At 41.1% G+C, this 21772-nt stretch overlaps 1 protein-coding gene across 16 annotated transcripts in view; it reads right to left on the minus strand.

Annotated features, from left to right (window-relative positions):
• LMO7 (LIM domain 7) overlaps nucleotides 1-21772 on the minus strand; it is a 203622-nt gene that overhangs the window by 8984 nt on the left and 172866 nt on the right. For 9 of the 16 annotated variants that reach the window (XM_053306365.1, XM_053306363.1, XM_053306362.1 and 6 more), the window contains 10 exons: nucleotides 19637-19694; nucleotides 17506-17562; nucleotides 17296-17337; nucleotides 13870-13895; nucleotides 13580-13684; nucleotides 12008-12100; nucleotides 6889-7256; nucleotides 4251-4307; nucleotides 1832-1884; nucleotides 1072-1291 (listed from right to left, as the gene is read on the minus strand). In XM_053306365.1, the coding sequence (XP_053162340.1) occupies nucleotides 1072-1291; nucleotides 1832-1884; nucleotides 4251-4307; nucleotides 6889-7256; nucleotides 12008-12100; nucleotides 13580-13684; nucleotides 13870-13895; nucleotides 17296-17337; nucleotides 17506-17562; nucleotides 19637-19694 (1079 nt within the window). The remainder of the gene's footprint in view (nucleotides 1-1071; nucleotides 1292-1831; nucleotides 1885-4250; nucleotides 4308-6888; nucleotides 7257-12007; nucleotides 12101-13579; nucleotides 13685-13869; nucleotides 13896-17295; nucleotides 17338-17505; nucleotides 17563-19636; nucleotides 19695-21772) is intronic. The other 7 variants (XM_053306375.1, XM_053306364.1, XM_053306374.1 and 4 more) reach the window with 3 other exon arrangements.

Genomic DNA, 21772 nt, shown 5'->3' on the forward strand with positions numbered 1-21772 from the left:
TTTCAACTGTTTTATCTGCTTAAGACATCTCTGCAGAAACTATTATATGCTTGAATAACCACGAAGACCACAACTTGGAGAACAACTGCATGTCTCTGAGGTTCTGTCATGTGGTAACTATCAGAGGCATGGCCATCTGTGCATACATTTTTGCTTGTGTATGAGAAGACATCACATTACTATTGTGAGACTGAAGGAAGACATCAACAATTGCTATGAACACGTGGTAAGCATAATGAAGCAGTGCAGTAATTTTTCAGTTACACAACAAGATGAGTAATGGATTGCACTGCTATTTTTCTCTTAACATAAAGCAACTTTTTGTCACCTTGACAAGTCATTTAAGAAACTAAGCTTTATGAAAATAATTGATTTGTAAAGATTTCTTTAGACAATACCTAGTCTCTTCACTTCTAAATGGATAGAATCACATGCCTCTTCCTTCCCAACATTTGTAGAAGTTAATTCTGAATATGGGATCTCCTAATGTAATTACATTTTACCCATGAATCATGCAATCCCAAGATCCACCAGTAGAAGTGCAAGACTCTATGGGATTCATTATCTCTCTCTACGTCAAATGAAAAAATTAACCTTGCAGTGGAAGTATCCACATAATCTACCTTCAATTTGACATCTGCAATTTATTTTAGCTGTATTCTAGCATCAAAAGAAACCAAACCTTTTTTAAAAGCAAGCAATGTCATGCTCCAAGACATACCAACAGTAAGGGAGAGCATTTTGTGGAATGCCACTATCTAGAAACTAAACATCTAATGTCCCAATCTCTGAAAAAATCATCACTGTGACAAACTTTGCCTTTCAATATCACTAAAACAGAGGAACAATTTAGCCTTGCTTATAGGGGCCAAGGAGCAATGTGACTAGTTTCACAAGTCCAAGGTGGCTTTGGACTTGTGTTTCTCAAAAGATAGCACCCCAAGTGCATGACAAACCACTTGTGAAATTGTTTCAAAAACCCAGTTTAAGATCTAGAATGTGGGTCTGCTGTTACAGAGAACAAATGTTTTGACTGCAGTTTTGTAATCATGGCTCCGAATGTATTATTACCTCCTCATCCTACTGCCAGATAGTTTAGCAGGCTCTTTATGCATGCTGGAACTGCGCTGCCTAATCCAACTGTTGTCTGTGTGAAGGGATGTCTTCTTTCTCATCTCCTGAAGGATTTGCTGTCTTTCCAGCTCAGCTGGTGACAAACCATGGTCTTTCTGAGATTTCTTCTGTGAATCACCAGAATTCCAGGACTGCTCTGAAAATTTGTTCTTCATATCTAGTTTGAAAAAACAGACAACCTTCAATACAGAAAGTGCACAGAGGGAAAGAGAGAGAGAGAGAGAGAGAGAGAGAGAGAGAGAGAGAGAAACAGAAAAAGCAAACTAAACTTATTGCATAATGCATATTGCTGTATATGCATCATAATGTTAGTCATGATCATGACAGAGTGTTGATAAAAAGGTGAAACATAGTAGGTTTTCCAAATGCAAATATCTCGCACCGCGGAAAAGAATTGTGCTTTTAAATTGGCTATGACTCAAGATTATCAAATACTCTATTTTCTGGGACAAATGAAGGCATCTAATGTTGATGAATTCAATATAGCTTCAAAAACTGCCCCAGATAACAGATTTAATTTACCTGCAACTGTGGAAGTTTAATACTGATAAACAGTCCTGAAACAGGGTACTAGATGATCAGTGGAAGCCTTACAAAATCACCCAGAATCCTAGTTTATTTCCAAAACAGAATCGGTAGACTTCACCCATCCCTACTTTTTAAAATATTTAATAACTAGAGCAATAAAAGCACTCACCATTTCTATTGGGATGGGGATCATCTAGATCTGGAGTTGATCTGGATTTAGTTCTGTAAATAGTTGAGAAGTTATAGATCATGTAGATACTGCACAGGACTTAAAAGTTACAAGTATACAGTAGGGATGTGCGAACAGGTTTAACGTCGAACCTGTTCAGTTTGAAGGTTTGGGGTCGATCCGACTGTTCGGGGGTTCATGGACCTTTTAGTTGTTTTGTTTTTTTAAATTACCACACCCCCAGGGGCCTTCCCCCTCTGGCACGGCGGACATTTTGGAGTCCACCGTCCCTGCGCAATTGGCCTCTGCATGAAATAGGCTGGTTTGAGCTGCAAGGGAGGCCAGCAGGGGGAGCGGAACCTCCTCTGACCCCCCCTCCCACATCTAGTAATTCCCCCAAAGGGGGCGAGGTAAAAATAATAATTTTAAGGTCCGTGGACCCCACCCCCCGTACTGAACCAAACAGGGTGGGGGGTTCGAAGGGATGCCAAACTGAACTGGCCCGGTCTGGTTCGAGCTCAGTTTGAACTTGAACTGAACCGGGCCAGCCGGTTCCATGCACACCCCTAGTATTCAGTAGCATAGTAAGTTGCAACAGTTAGATAGCATCAGTGAACTGCGACAGTCCACTGGATGGAAATTAGCCTTGCAAATAAAGACAGGTTTTAGAAAAGCAAAACAGCCCCTCTAGGGCACAGGAGTGTGCAGAACTGGTTTGATCTCGAACTGGCCCAGCCCCGAAAAGAGGCGACCAGTCCAGTTTGAACTGGACCAGGTCTGGTCTGATACAGACTATTTTGACCTAGTTTGAGGGCTGTGCTTGTAAAGGGGAATCTGGTGAGGACTCTTTACAAGCAAAGGGGTAGGGGAATCCTTTAAAAGTGTTGTACGGGTGGCACAAGGGGGCGGTGAGAGGACACCCTACCAGCTTCCATGGCAGTGGTGCAGTGGCAGCTCCACTAAGCCTCATCAGTGCTCCCAGGGCTGCTGGCGGCCTGGCTCTAGCCTCTGCAGATGCACCGAGGTCAGGTAAATGTGTGTGTGTTGGGGGGAGCACTGGTGGGTTTCAGAAGAGCTGCTGCCACAGAAGCCGGTAAGGTTTCCACTTGCTGTGCCTTGGCTGCGCTAACCCCACCCCTGCAAGGAGAAACCAGGGTACGAATGGAAAATTTTATTGTTTAACTACAGACATATCTGTACCAGTTTTTAATGGTAGATGCAATTAATAAAATGGAACATAGAACTGAAGTCAGTTCAGTATGCTATTTGAACACAGGAGCTCAAGCATAGCATTCTGTCATTGATATCTTTGCTCTATTATACACCCACTCTGATTTTAATCTTTCTTCACAACCATCTGGATGAACAGCCCACATCAGACAATGATGATGCAACAACCAACACCATAAATCAGCTCAAGATAAAAATAATAGCTGAAATTATTTGGTGTCTTATCAAACCATTCCCATATCATTTTTCCCTTTAATGAAATATCTACTGATAAAAAATGGTGTAGAGTTATAATGTACAGCAGTTTTTAACATCTGACTTTACTATATGAAGTCATATCTGAAGTACTTCCAAAAATACTATTAGCGCATAGTCTTTTATATTCTAAAGACTCAAATTCTGAGATTTGGGGAACTTTCACAAGGGATGCTGAGTGCGCTTTTTAAATTAGGAACATTTGCTATTTGCAAGTATTGCATGTTTAGGTTGTAACAGTCTTCTGCTTTCTCTTTATGGGGAATTATCTTGGACAACATAATTAAAATGTCCTGTCATTCTATGGCTGGCCTTTATTATATAAACACCCTACACAGCAAACCTGATATAGAGCCATAGGAAAAATATTCCAAAAGAATAGCTGTGTTAGTAGGTTGTATCAACTCCACCCCACAAGAGTTCTATTTCACTTAATGCTTTAAGATGCCAAAGGGCTTTTTTGCTGGTTTAACCACAGGAAATTTAACCACTGATGATTAATGCTACATTTCTCTCAGATGTACCATGGTTACATGTAAGGTAAAGTGTGCCATCAAGTTGATTTCGACTCCTGGTGCCCACAGAGTCCTGTGGTTTTCTTTGGTAGAATACAGGAGGGGTTTACCATTGCCTCCTCCTGCGCAGTATGGGATGATGCCTTTCAGCCTCTTTCTGTATCGCTGCTGCCCGGTACAGTAGCAGCAGGGATTTGAACCGTCAACCTTCTGCTTGTTAGTCAAGTGCCACTTAATGTGACTATGTAGGGACATATTTATATGACATAATAACTAAAAAAAGAATTGAAGGAATGCACATCTCTCTATAGCGACATTTCCCAGCAGGGACTGGTCACGAAAAACTCATCCTCGCCTTCCAGTCCCCAAACTAGCATAATTAAGTAAATCATGATCTTGGTATTCAATAGCACTTTTACCTGTCAGCACTGAAGTAGCCCAGTTGCTCATCAGAGTTTCCTGATAATTCATAACGCCTAGAGTAAATATACACATTAAAATGAATAGGCTATACAATAATCGAGATGCATTTGGCTGGTAGTACAGGAAGATGTGGCAACATGAACAATAGTTCCCTATATTTCAGACAAGAAATTCTTGCAGACCCAGATTTGCACCCCAGAAACAGGAAACTGTAGGAGAAGGGAATGACAGATTAGGAAGTCAGACCTGTTCCTTGTTGTACAATTTACAACGGCAGCATGAATATTAATAGAGATGCTTGGTGCCAAGTTTTTAGAATCTGCAGTTTAGAAAAAATTGCCTATGAGTACAGTTCTGTAACACACATAGGGAAGATGACACATTGTAGATCCCTATGACTATACTTACATACTTACATCACTATCCACATTACAAGATGCACAGTCTTACTGACATTAGTATTACTTGTGTGGAAGAAACCACAGCATGTAACTCTTTCTACTCTGTCTTTAATTCGCACAGAAAGCAAGGAAAGGTCGCTGGAAAAATTTCTCTTTTTAACGTTTCTTAGGTCTGCTTTAGACATTACTCATCCCATGTGGAGAATATAGAAAAGCTTCTCCTCTTGGCACCAGCACATGCAAGATCTGTACAACATTTGTAGGCTATCCCGTGTGGTTTGTCCTTCTAGGCACTGGAGGGCAGCTGATACATAAGCTAGGGAATATGTACATGCAAAGACCTAAAGCTAACCCTTATTTTATTGTAGCATCTAAGTTAGAAATGTTTCTCTTAGGGCACTTTGCTTATCTATCACATATCTGCATTGCATAATTAGTGTTTGACAACCAGCTGGTTTCAGAATGCAGATGCACAACTGAAGGCAAATATTTAACCAGCTTTCAAAAGAAAAGTTTTTCAAGGGATTCCAGATCAGGCTTGTGCTGGTAGTGCACATACTGTTGCAGCCATAAGCCTGCAAATGCTGCACAACTTCAGCTCTCCTGTTGTTGATTGGACTGCAACTCCCATCATTCACAGCCACAGTGGCCAACAGCTAGAAATCATAGAAGCTGTAGTCCAAATTTACAGAAGGACCAAAGTTGTGCAGTTCTGCTTTAACTAAACAGAGATTGCAGAGCTAAACTGAAACAGTTCTTCTGCCACTCACTCATTGAAGCATTAAGGAAATGATCTGAAGCATTTTAAATGAGGTGGTTTGTCTTCTATGTCCTTGTGACAAATACTTCAGCGTAAGAGCGGAAAATGCCAGGAACTGTGATAGAGTTTGCTATGGATTAGCGACAGGGCAAAATCCTGTCAAATAGGTGGTTTGACACCTAATTTCTGGTTTTCCCATCCTACAAGATTAGTACTGAATCCAGACCAAATTAGTCCAGGCCTAACCAAATCTCTGGGCTCCTGGGAGGAAGAGTGGGATATAAAATGTAAAAAATAAATAAAATAAAAAGAGATCCCTGATCATCGCAGTGTCTGACAGACCCCCTTTCCTCCAATGTATTAAGGAGGGGGGCAGCGGAGAACACTCATATTGGGTACTGTGATAAGTTCTCTGGGAACGCTCCCCCTTCATTCCCCCATACCCCATAAACTTCAGACTATGGAGGAGCAGCAAGTTACATCAACTGATCTTCCTCTTATCCAGGGCCACTCAGTACAAGAGGGAAGTTTGCCATTACTCCCGATTCTGTCATTCAGTCAGTGCCATCAGTCTCCCGCTGGTAAGTTACATTGCACACAAGTGCTGACAAGCAGTGCAACCAAATCAGTTATTGAGGAATTCTCATGAGGGAGTTCCTCTTCTCATAAAAACTCCAGATATTGAGGCTGTGGCTGTGTTGTCAAGCTGGTGGGCCACACTGTGAAGGATCTTCATCAGTTAATTTTGTGTGACCCTGCACTGGACACTACTTGGCTTGCCCTCCCCTTCTGATGTTGTCACAGCCATAGCAGGAATGCTGCACAATCCTGGACAAGTCATTGTGGGGCAAGGACACCCTGACAACCTCCATTAAGTCCTGGATGCTTCTGCAAGAAGCCAGAAATGCTGGAAACTGTGAGAAATGTAGTATGCTAAAAGTAATGTCTAGGACCTAAACAGAGTCCAGCAGAAATCCTCCTCACAGATCCAATAATTTGGGGTAAGTTCACAATGGGTGCTGCACTGGGCCATTAATGTAGCACCCATTGTGAACTTTCCCTTAATTATTGAGGCAATTCAGATCTTGTGTTATTTTGCTAAATACTTGGACAACCAGAAATACAGGTTTCCCAGATGATCTCCAAAACCTCTCTAGTCACATCACTACTATGAATATTTTGTCATATGTACTAATATAAAGCATGCCAGAGGGGCACAGTTTGAGTACAATTCCCACTACCTGGTAAGTGTGCTGCCAGGTTAGCACAAATATAAATTAATGGGAGGACCCTAATCAAACAGGATTAACATTTGAACTGAAATTTAAGACTGAAGTTACTTCATAATAAGCCTGTTGGTTCATTTTATCTATTATTTTTGCATTCATAAGTGCTTATGAGATTGCATGTGTACATCGCCTCCACTTTCCAAAGACATAGCAAAAACACATATTTTTAAAAAGCAATGCAGACCTTGGATATTGGGGTCTCTGCACAGAAACCTCTTTGACTTGTTCCACCGGTGGTTTCCATTCTGTTCTTTCCTGATACTTTGGCTCTTCGGCATAATACGTGGTGTCCTGAACATTATGTCCCCTCTTATGGTCCAGTTCCTGAAGCTTCCTCTCTTGTTCTGCCTGTAAGGCTATTTCTTCCTGAAGTCTCTGTTCCTCCTCAAGAGCTTTCCTTTCTTCTTCCTTCTTCCTCTGTTCTCTTTCCTCTTCCCATTGTCTACTGACATCTGAATAGTCAGTCTTGTCACTTCCATTTGTTCCCCATTTGGAGCTAGATGGCTCTTGTGCAGTCATCGACACAGTACTGGATGTCAATATAGTTTGATCCTAAAAGTGAATGCAGAACTTATAGAAATGAAACTGTCTTTGGCAGTTGTACTGACATTTTTCTTCATCTATAACCCAATGACCCTGCATCCCTGGACACAGGAATGGGGGTGGGAATATTGCATTTTAGGTAAAGATGGATATTAGCAGCCAGTACAACTGCTGAAGAGTACTACAGGCCCTTGCCATCACTTTGACTAATGTAAGCATCCCACAAACCATAGGATTTTTGCTTTTTTTTTTTTTTTTACTTCAGTACTGCATTCTTTGGCAGCCAACATCTTTTCTTTACCTATAGTGCATGTCCATGTAACCATTGTTGGATACACCCACTGACACAACAATGAGGGCACTGCACTATATAATTGTTGTTGTTGTTGTTGTTTAGGTGGCCACCAGTGAAGCTGCCAACAAGTGCTCAGGCCACCACTGCTGCTAAGGTGAGCCCCACAAGGCTTCAGGGGTTTTACCTTGACAGCAGTAGCTCCAACAGGCAGGCACTGCATTGTTTTTCACAGGGCTTCAGAGGCTGGCTGTGGGCCCTTGTCTAGTACCTGTGTTGCCTGGCCCCTGGCAGCTAAGTATTTGTCTACATTCAAGAGGACCTTGGTTCTGAACTTCAGTTGGTCTGCCATCACATGGATACAGAAACTCGAACCAATGAACTGAGCAAATCAAGTGGAAGAGGGGAAACTGTGTTGCCCTCTATCACTTCATTGTGTTGTAATGTAGAGTGCTGAACATAGCAGTAGAGCATGTGCTTTGCATTTATTAATTAATTTATTTAAAATATTTATATCCCACCTCTACAGCGCAGTATGGCTTGAGGCAGCTCACAAAAATGTTAAAAACAGACAATTAACATAATGTAACAACATTAATAAAATAAGTAAAGTAATGAAAAACAGGAACCAATTAAATTCAGATTTTAAAGTTGGACGTTAATAGATAGAGCCGGAAAAGATTCCTGTCAAACTCTGGAGAGCTGCTGCCAGTGCCAGTCAGTGCACACAATATTAAGATAAAGGGTATGACCCCATACAAGGCAGCCCCTAATATTACCTTACAAGTTGGTATGATTAACTATACCATCTTGAAAAGTCAACGGCTCAGTTTCCTACATGCATGTTTATCAGTTAAGAACTACAACATCAAGTGGCAGCTTGCATATGTGACTAGGCTACCACAGGCTTCTTAACTCCACAGATAGAACTTTCATATCACCCCAGACACAACCCTTTCCCACAAATTCATCTGCCATTCATCAAGGGTAGGGAAAAAAGTGACATGCATAGATGTGTAATTGCAGCTTTTGACTAATACAGCTAAAGCAGAGGTAGCTCCAAATTTCAGGGAGTGCTTGGTCACCTCCAGACTTGACTACTGCAATGTGCTCTATGTGGGGCTGCCTTTGTACAGAATGCAGTCCAGAATGCAGCAGCCAGGTTGGTCTCTGGTTCATCTCCGAGAGACTATATCACTCCTATATTAAAAGATCTACACTGGTTGCTGATAAGTATCCAGGCAAAATACAAGATCTTGGTTATAATGTATAAAGCCCTAAACAGCTTGGGCCCTGGGTATTTAAGAGAATGGCTTCTTCACTATGAACCACACACCCCATTGAGATCATCAGAAAAGGTTCGTCTGCAGTTGCCACCGGCTCATCTGATGACTACTCAGGGACAGGCGTTCTCCATTGCTGCCCCAAGGCTTTGGAATATGCTCCCTGCTAAAATAAGAGCCTCACTGTCTCTTAATTTTAACGTTGTTTTAAATTTTAAATGGTTGTAATGCTTTAACCTTTTTTTGTTGTTGCTTTTATTGTATGGTTGTAGACCACCCAGAGACTTGCATTTTGGGTAGTATACAAATATGTTAAATAAAATAAATGGTTTGTGTCAAATGTGTTGCACTTTTGGAATGACACCATCAAATGCTCAAGTACAGTTTGATTTTATTTGCTGGCTTTAAATTAGCATGGACTTCCTTCTGGGGCTCAACTACTATCCCCTGATATATAAAAATGACTACACTGCCCTACATGCCACCACAATGTGTGATATAAACACATACTGATCAGGTTTGCCACATTGCATGCTACACAGATATCACCAAGTATGGTCCTTATGCTTAATAAACTTGAAACAACTGAATACCCTATGTGTTACTCTGCAACCAAGTGAATAGTTGAATATTAGATTTAATTGTTGATCTAAGGTCACGGGAAGTCAGATATGGACTGAAAGGACTGAGTCTAAATGCAACTGACAAAATACGAAAGTTGTATGAACATCTCATGGTTTTTGTTGTTGTTGTTTTACACGAGAGAGGAAATTTTATTATAGCTACATTAGAATTCCTAGAAAATGTCAACAGATCAGTTTACTGTGTGCATACAAAAGATTTTTCAGCTACAGTAGAATTTGTGCAGCTGATCCTCATACAAAACAAGGGAAATAGAAGCCATTACCAAATTACATAAATCTGATGAAGGTTTCCGCCCCCCCCCCCCATGGTTTTCATGAGAAACTTATACACAGTTCCAGATCGGCAAAGAAGTAAGAAAAGGCTGTATACTTTCTCCTTCTTTATTCAATTTATATGCTGAACATACACCGAGAGAAGCTGGATTGGTAGAAGATGAGCGTGGTTTTAAAGTTGAAAAAAGAAACATCCATAACCTGTGATATGCTGATGATACCACTCTGATAGCTGAGAATGCAGATGATTTGTAAGCTCTATTAATGAAAGCCAAGGAGCACAATGAAAACAATGGGACTACAACTAAATGTAAAGAAGACTAAACTAATGACAACGGGTTCAGCAACCAACCACAGAAGTGATAATGAAGAAAGTGATGTGGTGGATAGTAGGGATGTGCAAAACGTTTCGTGTTCAGAACGATCTGTACCTGAAACTGCCTGTTTCGGGTGATTTGTTGCTGAAACAAATCACCCTTTTGCCCTCCCGAAATGTTTTGGAGCCAAAACGAATCACCCCCGTTTCAGCTCCAAATTATTTGGAGTTTCGGCCCTCCATTTTGTGGCCAATAAAGTGCTTCTTCTTCCTCCTCCATTTTGAGTTCTGACATCTATTTGAATTTCCTGCCTTTTTGCCTCTCATTGACTTCAATGCAAAGATCTGACGGCTATTCGAATTTCGGGTCCCAGGGCCAAAAGAGTGGGTTGGAGTGGTAGTGCCTAATGAGTGGAGGCTACCACCCAAATTACAGAGGAATTGGGCAAAGGGCTGATTTTTTGTGAATTGTTGAAGTGTTAGTGTCTTTGGGGCAGATTTGGGGCATAAAGTGGGATCTGGGGTGGTAGTGCCTAATGGGTGGAGGGAGGCTACCACCCAGATTGCAGAAGGATTGGGCAAAGGGCTGATTTTTGGTGAATTGTTGAAGTTTACGTGTCTTTAAGGTTCCCCCCCCCTAAGGTATAATGGAAGTGTATCGCTTCATGTCAGGGGCAAAGGGGTGGCCTAGAGTGGTGTGGGGTTGGTGGTAGTGCCCAAGGGGGGCAAGGAAGCTACCAGAATTTTTTCAAAGGATTTGGGCAGAGGGCTGATTTTTGGTGATTTGTTGAAGTTTACGTGTCTTTAAGGTTTTTCCTCAAAAGGTATAATGAAGGTTTCAGCAGCCCCATAACTGCACTTGGGGGGTGCTGGGGTGGCCCAGAGCGAGTGGTGGTGTAGTGCACATAGGGTGCCAACCACTCCCATGGGTCTCTAACCCATGGGGTACAGGATTCTGTTGTTTCTGAGGTGTTCTGAGTGTAGATGCTTTGGTAGCAAATGAGAGTGGATTCAGGGTTTGTATTGAAAATCTCATTTGCTACCAAAGACTCTACACTCAGAACACCTCAGAAACAACAGAAGACAGCTTATCCTGGAGATAATCTATCTCTGTGGTCGCTAAGAGTCGACACTGACTTGACGGCACTCACTCAATCAATCAACCAATCAATGGGATCACAACTTTTTAAACTGAGCTTTCAGAGATCCTCCTGCATGTAACCTCGAAATAAAGGCAAAGTTATGTATGGACCAAAAGAACTGCCTGTGGTTAATCCAGCCCAATACTTTCTATCTAGACTGGTAGTGGTTCTCCTGGGCCTTAAAGAGAAAATTTTGCTCTTTACCTTCTACAAGAGCAAAGGTAAAGGAAAGCAATTACATTCTTAATTTGGCAAGGAAAGCCACAGTCGCGAGGAAAGGGGTGGCTGGAGCAGGGCAAGAGCAGGAAATTGCCCCCTGCTCCCAACTGAGCCAGTCCCATTGAATTCAATGGGGCATACTCCCAGGGAAGCAGGTATAGGATTGCAGGCTTTACTCCAACCCCAGAAAAAGTCCTGTGGACATCCATGACAGTACATTTTGTATTGATATAAATTCTACTTAGTACTGTTAAAATAGCTGTCAGTGTTTACTCTTAATTCATTTTTAATACACATGCACATTTTAAGGTTATATCCTAATATTGCTTAAAAAATCCTCCTTGAAACATTGTGCCTGAGGAAGAGTTCTGTAAAACATGAAAGCTACTAACTGCTATGATTTTCAGTTGGCTCTAATACAGGTGTTATGACTACAACTGTCCTGGTGGCATGTGTATGTATGTATCTGCTGCATGTTCTGTTTCAGAACTATTTGCTTAAGAACTGATCTGATAAGAAGTAAAATCCAATGATGTCTCATTCCATGAGAGATCCAAAGAAAGGTTAAACTACAAAACGCTTAGTGCCCACCTCATTTACATATGTGGAGCTTTCTTTTTCAGCCTCTTGTTGAGCTTTCATCCATTCTTCCTTCAACCGTTCCTGCTCACGCTGGTATTTCTCCTGTTTTTTGTTTTAATGTACAAATATATTTCAGAGTACTATTAGCCAAGCTTTTAATTTTCTTGCTATCTAAATAGAAACTGCACAGACATGTCGCAAATTCAATATATTAAACATAGCAAAGTAAATAAGCGGTGGTAAAGTTATAGCGCAACATACCCCTGGATTTCTGTGATTGTGTAGATCAACGAGAATGTGGGCAGGCTTAGCTAACAGGTTCAATCACCTCAAAGCCCTCATCCTAATCCCAAAACTCAAGGCTGGTTACAGTTACTCATTGGTGAGAGAAGATAGTCTGAACATTCTCAAATTATGTACAAGTTCTTTGTATGTTATGGGACTGAAGGCACTAAGGCTCAGGTGTTGATTAAATCTTAGTACAACATTTTATTATTTCTATAGTAAAGGATAGGGAATCATACATTTCAAACCATGAGAATAAGCTATAAATCAGGGGTAGGCACAACATGTGGCTCTCCAGATATTGCTGAAATACAACTCCCATCTTCCCTGGCTGTAATAGATTGGGGCGGGGTGATGCTAGTTCGGCAACATCTGAAGAGCCACCACTGCTATTGATACTTTCTGATTTCCTGTCTTCACATTAAAATGTGCTTGTTTCTCCCTAAAACGTGAAACCCACTGCTTATAAGACCTAGAAATCTTTGGCTTTAACTAGTACTGATCAAACATTTAGTTCAAATATTTCATCCCAACCCAGTATTTTGTTTTGCCCAATTGTTTGGGGATTCTTCAACAAGTTACAGATGAAAGTTTTGCTTCTAATCAAATTGGCCATTATTTTCAGTCCAAGGTCAAAGGCATTATATATGTATTATGAAGACATTTGCTTTGGCAGCTTTAAACTAATAGATAATCAAAGGAAATGTCTGGGAAACACAATGTACAAAAACCAAAGAGTTGGCCATCATATACACACTTACTTGGGAGTAAGACCCACTGAACATAATGAGGTTTGCTTCTAAACTGACATGCATAGGGCTGATCATCATCATGATGTATTCATGATGGGTGTTTTGATCTCTTACTGCTCAGAAGGTAAATTATGTACTCACTGGCTGACATCCAGACTAACATTGTCCATACTGAACAATGCTTTGTATGAACAGAGGAAGGGAGGAGTCACCAGTCCCCTATGGTTACATATTTCCCATATTATATTTTCCAGAGTCACAGAGAACTAGAGAAAGAAGAGGGGTGGTTGGCAAGAATCGCCCCACACACACACTCCCACTGAATGCTATATTTGGTGAATGCAATATTAGTCTCAATGCCAGCTGCGAAGACTTGGCAACCCAACAGTCTTTCACTAAATAAAACCTTTATAATTATAAAGAAATTTCTACTGACTTGTGCAGAAAAGTTGGAAAGTTTTGTTTGAACCCTAAATCCCTAGGCAGCTGGCAGGCCAATTCAGAGTCAAGCCTAGCCATGGGCTATCAATAGTTGAGTGTGCACCTGAAGTAGGCGTTCTTGTTCTTTCTGCCATTTCTCTTGTCTTTTTCTTTCTTCTTCTTGATCCCAGGCCCAGCGGCTAGGAGCACTTATGGGTGGAACAGGGAGCTGTAACAGAAACCAATATAAAGCAAGATTATATATTTTTTAAACTCTCATATAGAAAACCTGCAGTATTACAGCCTTAGACCAGAACTAAACAGCAGTAAATATAAGATCCCAATCCTGAATATACTAGTACAGCAGGCTAGCACTGATCACCCAAAAAGTTAATTCAGATAAACAATACTTACATCAGGCATTGCAGGCTCCGATCCTCCTGGAGTATTTAACATAGCCAGAAGGAAAGAAGAAACAAAAATGGTTAATGTGACTTGGAGGATGCTATTTACTAAGCTGTAACTAAAGTCTGTTATTGGGGGATATTCCCTTTATCAGGCCAAGAGCCTTCAGATGAAGACCTATTAGGATCATATGAAACAGAGATCATACAAGGTTTTTGGCAGATTACATTTTCACCACTATTTTACATTTTTTTAATGGGCTATGTGTGGAAAGCAAGAGGAGAAAGAAACAACTCCAATGAGAGTAAATCTCAGAGAAATGCTTGCTTTTTCCAGCCTCTCTCCAGGATTGGTAAGGGAGATTTTTTATTTATTTGTTAGAGGTTTTGTACTCTTGCCTCTCTCTTCAGCCAATGTAATTTGCATTCCACCTTTTCCTCTAAATATTGCCAGGACAGCTTACAAATTAGACAACAATTCAAAATAAACAGTACAACAGCACAATGAAGCAGCAGAAAAGATACAGAATTAAAATAATCTCTGCCAAGAGTTAGGATGACTGTGAATTTTTTTTTAAAGGTCTTCCGTGGTACCAAAATGACAGCGTAGGTGGTGAAGCAAGCCTTGCTGTGGACAGCATTCCACAAGCAGGGCACCACCACCAAGGCAGCTCTCTCCTCAGTTGCAACCCATTGCATCTCAGACAGCAGAGGCATCTGGAAGTTCATATTACCTGCTTATCATATTAATGTAGTACATTATTCTACATTATCCTTCACAAGCCTGTCTCCTCCTGACACCACTTAACAATAGTTGTACAAGAAAGCAGGAACAGAAGATGAAGTGAGCTCAGAGAATCAAGTATTCCTACTCTATGCTACAAGTTATATTAACATCTACAAATGCTACTAGGATGAACAAAAGAATACTACAAAAATACCATGACACAGGACTTGCAAGGGCTCTGACCTGTTAAGTGGGGAAACTGAGGGGACACTTCTTGCCAGATGGTATCAAGTGCTGCCTCTCTAGTTCCCAAGAGCACCAACCAACAACCAGAGAAGAAGTGAGGACCAGATGCAGTTCGACACCTCCTTCTTCCCAGCCCAAAAGGCCACTGGTGTAGCCAGGGGAACAGGCCCCCGTGTTTGCCCCCATCCCTGTGGCCCAGCTGAGCATGCATACTGCACCACAGTGATGTGACGTCACATGAAAGGGGGCATGGCCAGATCTCCGGAGAGTCCATGTGAGCTCCTGGAGCTAATTTGCAGCCCATGTTTGCTGGCTGGGTTAATCGATTTTCTTTTCTCTCCCTCCAGTGAAGTGTAGCACGAGCTCATTCCCAACCAGGGTTTGGTGGCTGTTGCCTCACTGGAGGAAGAGAAAAGAAAATAGATGCACCCAGCCAGCAGACACCAGCTGGAAATGAGTACGGGGCAGGCAGGAACTGAGCCAGGCAGCTCCCAGGAGCTGGGTGGCCCCGGTGCTTTGAACCCGTTTGCTCTATTCTATTCCCATCTGTGCAAAAGGCAATTGACACCATTAGATAAGACAGTGCTTATGTTAGACACAATATAAGCAGTCAGCAGAAGCACAGTGCACACATCTCAAGTGCAAGATCCTACACTCATAGCAACCTCTTAATTGGCAGTAGGACAGATCCTCTCTCATTTGGAGGATCCATTTACACTGGAACAGTGCAAATATATATATACACACAGCATACAGAAACATTGCTTTCCATTGCTTCAGCCTGAAGGAACTTCAGGAAGCAATTCATCTCAGCTTTAACAATACAACCAAGTTTCCCATTTCTCTCCCCAAAATCTGCTCAATAAAACTAGATAGCCACAAAGGCACCACCACATGTTTAGATAAGCAAGTGTTTAACCTTAAAGCAAACACAGCACTATAACTAATACAACTCCAGTTTTACCAAAGTACCACGTAACATATTGTGTGCACCTGTATTATTTTTGCAGGCCTAAACTATTAGTAATGAATGCTCTTATTAAATGTTAAAAAGAAAGTCTTGCACAGTACACCTTAATCTGGCAAATAAGCAGTGGGCCTGTATATCATTTACTGTACTTGTTAAGTGTCATTTCAACTTGGCATTACCTTCCTGCAAATCCCATTTTTTTCCAAAGCCTACAGCACATTGCCCCATGAGGATATAAAAGATGGAATAAGATTGCTGTCTGCCCCCATTTTTCTAGATGAGGGTTCCCGTCCTAGAACTATACAACTTCTACAGAATTAAAATCTTAGTAAAAACCAAAAGTCTTAAACATTTGCAAAATCTTGGATCATAATGGTGGTGCGAGAGCTGCATTCAGAGCACAGTTAATCTTTTTCATCAGTTTTTAAAAAAGTGACTGCAACATTTGTGCAATCACGTCCAAGTAGCAAGGAATGCATGATCTGGGTGACAGCATGCAAATGCGAAAAGAACTGCATTTTCTATGATACAAAATGCTGTCAACTGTGGGTGGGCAGGATCCAATATCTCTGTAACAGAAAAGCAACTCTGCACAAGAAATGAGATATGGGTTTCATACTTTCCCAACCATCCTCACATGAGCACATTCTGTATTTTGCCAAGTCCACCTGCTTTCTGAAACAATTTGAGGGGTTGAAATATATGGACAGGCCAGTATCCTTTGTTCTGCAAAGGTTTCAGACAAGTTACAGTCTGCCTATAATAATAAGAGTTATGCCTTATCTCTGTTCTATTGTCATTTTTAAAAGCTAGAGAAGAGTCAGTTCACTGAGTCAGATATCACTACGGTAAAATAAGTTTCCTAGCAATGTTAAAGGGAAGCTTTAATATATTAAAATATTAATATTATAATATTTTGTAAGAATATTTTTAAAGAACATTCAACACTGTTAAAGAGAACTTTAATATATTCAAGGGAAGCAAACATATGGAAATAGAGAATAGAGAATAACAAACGTGATTTACTATCTTAATCACCACTTCAACATATTCCATGTGCAGAAAAATATTGAAACAGATAGAACAAGTGTGGGATGCAAATAACTGAAGTGAAAAATGAAAAAGGGGAGATATAACATGCAAAGCACACTAGTAAACACAGCTTTACAGAACTGTGATATGAACCATTCACAGCAAAATCTTTATTCCCCCACCCCCAAATTATTAGAATTTGCTCATGGTCATGAAATTTACTGTATAACTGGCCATCACACTCTGAACTGCCCATTTTTAACAGCTCTAAAATCAGAGTGCAAATAAGCATCAATTTGAAATTTGAAATTTTACATACTAAATTATCTGCTGTTGCGCTCAGCATTGTTTATTTTGTAAGAATGCTGCAAATGTGTACAAAGTTTTTGTATTTCACACCACTCTCCAGAGGGAACAGTGTTTGAACACATCAGAAGTGGAAGCAACACAAAGCCTATTACCACAAAGGTAGACCCATGAATTGTTAGAAAAACCTGATGACCCTAGGGAAAGAATGGAAACAGATTAAGCTAGTTCAGCATGATTGCAACACTCAATGGTTGAAGAAACTTAGAACCCAACACCAGAGACTTGTTAAGAAGAATGTACAAGTGGGGAACGATTTCATGAAAGTACATGAAACGTTAGCTTCTGGGTTTTGGTTTTTTTACCTTGTTCAAAAAACTGTGATCGCCTTTTTAAGTTTTTCAAAGAAATAGGTTCTGTGTCTATTTGAAAAAAATACGGAGATACAAGTCAACATGGGGTGGTCTCATTGTATGTATTATCTGTCTACTGGATATATGCTATTCAGTTTTTAGGTGCCCGAAAATCCACAAGCTGCATTGAAACATAACTTAGTAGTACATGATTTTGTGCAGACCATATTACAGAAATCAATACACTGTTCTTAAACCTTTAATCTGGCATCTCCTGCAGTTGAACGAGTGTTGGAGCCGGATCCAGAAGGCCGGAATTCAAGTTAGGGTTGCCAATTAGCACTTTTATAGAGGATATGTGACTATTTTGGCGACCAAATGACTCTTTTTGCATTAGAAGGAAGACATACTATTTGTGGGGGGGAACAACTTTCCCCCCCTTGTGTTGTGAAGTTCTGTAGAGCAGGAGCAGCTAAAACATTTTGTTTGCTCATAACAGTTTGCTTTCATGAGAAGCTTATTTTCCTTCCCCTTCTCACTGACCATCTATCCAATGGGGAAGCCAGAGGGGAGGCTCTGCTTCAGAGGCAGCTTGCAGAGCCACGTGATGCAGGAGCATGGAAAGGTGGGCCCAGCAGGTGCAGCTTGCTTGCTTCATGTGGTGGGGGGCGGGGGGAGTGGCAGCAGCAAGAAGTTAGCAGTGAGAAGTGGTGGCAGTGAGAAGTTAGCAGTTAGCTAACTAACTTTGCTTAGTTAGCAGTTACTCCTGCTAACTGAGGCCCTAAGCTACGACACACTTGAAAAGCCTCACAGCATTACCAAAAGGGGTTACACTGTGTTTCTTTTTAGATTGTGAGCCCTTTGGGGATAGAGCAGCATTTATTATTATTATTATTATTATTATTATTATTATTATTATTATTATTATTATTATTATTATTTTTCTTTGAAAATCACTGTGAAACCTTCTGTTGAAAAGCTGTATATAAATGTTTGTAGTTGTAGAGAGCAGCAAGCGAGTGGAAGACTGCACATGCACCATTGCACCAGTATGCAAAGAGGCTGGCTTGGTAGCTAGCTGGCTGTCCTGCCTCAAGACAAGAGGTGAAATTGCTGGCCTGATTGGGAAGAGCAGGCTGGATGACCCATGAGGGAAGAGGACAGAGGGCTGTGTGTGTGGTAAACCTAACCAGGAAATGAAGCAGGGGCCTTGAGAACTCTGCAACTTGACAGCAGACTGAGCAGACATACAGCAAACCTGGCCATCAGCTTCAGAGTGGTCAGCTGTATTTATTCTCAAATATCCAATTTTTATTAAAATATGCATATATAATACCAACAAACATATGAAAATTTTTATGCAAAGTGGAGACATTTTGGTGAACAGCATCCTCTGTTTCCACTTTTTTGGTGATGAACACTGACTTTTTTCACCATCTGGACCTGGCAACCCTAATTCAAGACCATGCCTAGCCATAAGATTCATTGGGTTGCCAGGTATGTCATTATTCTAACCTTATTGTGGAGATATAATGGGATCGTTTCAAACACACTGTCCTGGACTCAACCAAAAAAATTGCTTTTGACAATCTGGAAAGGTTTATTGTCTGTTATAATTGAACAGTCATATCTTTATCATCCTACTTTTTATTTATTTTATATACTACACTTTCCCCTTCAAGAAGCTCACAATAGTTCATATGGGACTTTCAGACAATCTCCCATCCAGGGGATGACAAGTACTGAATATTATTTGCCCTTTTTTTCAGGAAAGTTTTTTATATAGACAACACCTTCTCAGCAAACTGAGAGTAAAAGGAGGTAATCCCATGAATTTGCTATAACCTCCTCTCAAAAAATGGCTGCTAAGGGTTAATTTCTGCATCTCTGCCTTCTTATTTCTCTTCTCTCATTGTTACCATGCACACACCCACAGTCAGTCACTCACTCATGCATAAATAAACTAGCTGTCATTTTGCTAGCAGTTCTTTATTATACAATGCTTCCTGAACAAAAAACCATTTTTCTCTTGCATGCAATTGTAATTTCCAAATTCTCTTGGGAAGCTCATATTTCAAATTGCAACTGAGTCCAAATGAACCATTTTCTTCAGATATAACAGTGCAAACACTGGCAGTTTTACCTTTTTGCTCATTGGAACTCGCATGTCCTTGCATTCCATTAACTTTTGTTTCTGTGATCTGAAAACATAAAGTTAGTACACCATAATTGTTTCAAGGGCTTTAAGTGTGTTCCCCCCTTCCCCAGTCCTCCAAGATCACATCTTAGAATGAAGATCTAAGATCATGTCTTAGAATGAAGCCATACAAACTGGTTATGCTATATAAATAATTTATTTCCTTCCAAAAACGGCTGGCATAATCCTGTGCGATTAATTACTTGCTGAAAGCTGATGCCCCCAAAGGCTGTAATAGTAATATCTATTTCTACCCTTTAGGGGCTTTAATGAAGTTTATACACAAGTGATGAACTATATGATGCAGATATGAACTATCAACAGGAATATGTAGGAGCGAAAAGTGAGAAAAAGGCTGGTGTAGAATTTCCCACACAGTCTGATGCTCCATGTGAAACTCCATTATAGCTCTATTTTGCTCAAGTTGACACAAGACACTTCAGAGTACTATCACACAGCCAAAAATACATGAAGGAACAGGGTTAATGCAGTTTAGAATCAGATCAGTTCAAACCATTGGGCAGGTACTCCCTGTTGATGCTTGGGAAAACCAAGAGAAAGAAAGGTATCCCACCCTCCCTCCCTCCCACACCCCCCCCCCCCTTCTGGTAGCTAAGTCACAACTTTTTCTCCTGAGTGAATATTGGAGGCCGGGGGTATAGCAAGACTGGAATGGGCCCCTTGGACAAAATACAAAGATAAATCCCTGCCCCGCTCCACTTTTGTTCTTTTTTCTTTTGCAGAGAGGCATCAGGGGAAAAGCAAACTGTGACCTAGCTGGAGCAGGGGGCCCTCTCCCTCAGCAGTGCAAGGACATTTGTGCTCCCATGTTCAATTGTAGCTATGAGGCACATTTCACTCTTATACCTCAGTGCTTTTGAGGGGTACCAAGGGGTGCAAGATGGCACCTGGCAGTCACCTCTTAGGAAACCTGTGTGTGTCTGGTGTCTCCCTATTGAGAATGATTGCATCATTCAATCACACACATTGCAATAGGAAATGCCCTCAGATAAGGCAAGACCAGAGCCATTACATCGCAGACACTCAGGGGCTGGCCACCTCTATGGTCTGCAGGGGTGTGTAACTTACTTTAAAATAACTTATTTCTGGTTACACACTAGCAACTCTCCCATGGCACATTAAAATTATTGGCTTCTGTTGCTGAAACACTCAGCACATCACTCTTTCATACACTGGAACAGAAACTGTTGTGCCTTAACCCCACCAGCTGGCTAGGGATGGTGCTTCAACTTCTGAACAAGAGGCCTAGACATGTTTTCATACACAAATTAATTGCAATTAAACTCATCACTTGACTATCTTCAAGGCACAGGTTAATACGGACACTCCTGACCCAAATAACTATCTGTATTTGCTTTATTTAGGTTAAAACACAACAGCCTTGCATGCTTGACAATGTATCTTTTTTTAAAAAAAAGATAATTGTTCTGCGTCTGAGCAATTATTTATTTATTTAAATTTTCTTATATACCACCTCCTCCAAGGACTCTAGGTGGTGAACACAACAACAACAACAAACAAACAAACAAACAAACAAACAAATAAATAAATATTCAAGGGCAAACACCTGGCGATACAGGTAGGTCTTTAAAAGGGCCTAAAAAGCAGCTAGGGAGGGGGCTGAATAAATCTGGGGGGGGAGAGTGTTCCAAAGAAGAGGGGCGCCCACAGAGAAGGCCCTCCTATGGGCCCAGGCACCATGCACTACACCAGAGCCCGGGACACAAAGGATGGACAGCTGAGAAGACCTCTCAGGACAGGATACAACCAGCCGAGAGAGGCGATGCTGAAGATATACAGATGCTAAGCCCATAAAGGTTTTGTAGGTGAGAACCAGCACTTAGTACTGGACCCAGAAGCGAACAGGCAACCAGTGCAGCGACCATAAAAGAGGTGTGACACTATCAATTCTACTGCCACCCATGAAGAGGTGGGCCGCTACATTCTGTACTAGTTGAAGCTTCCAAACCATTTTCAAAGGCAACCCTAGGTAAAGTGCATTATAGTAATCCAAACGAGAGGTAACAAAGGCATGAATTACTGTTGCCAGGACCTGCTGGC

Source organism: Hemicordylus capensis, chromosome 3 (genome assembly GCF_027244095.1).
Source record: "Hemicordylus capensis ecotype Gifberg chromosome 3, rHemCap1.1.pri, whole genome shotgun sequence".
NCBI classification, from domain to species: domain Eukaryota; kingdom Metazoa; phylum Chordata; class Lepidosauria; order Squamata; family Cordylidae; genus Hemicordylus; species Hemicordylus capensis.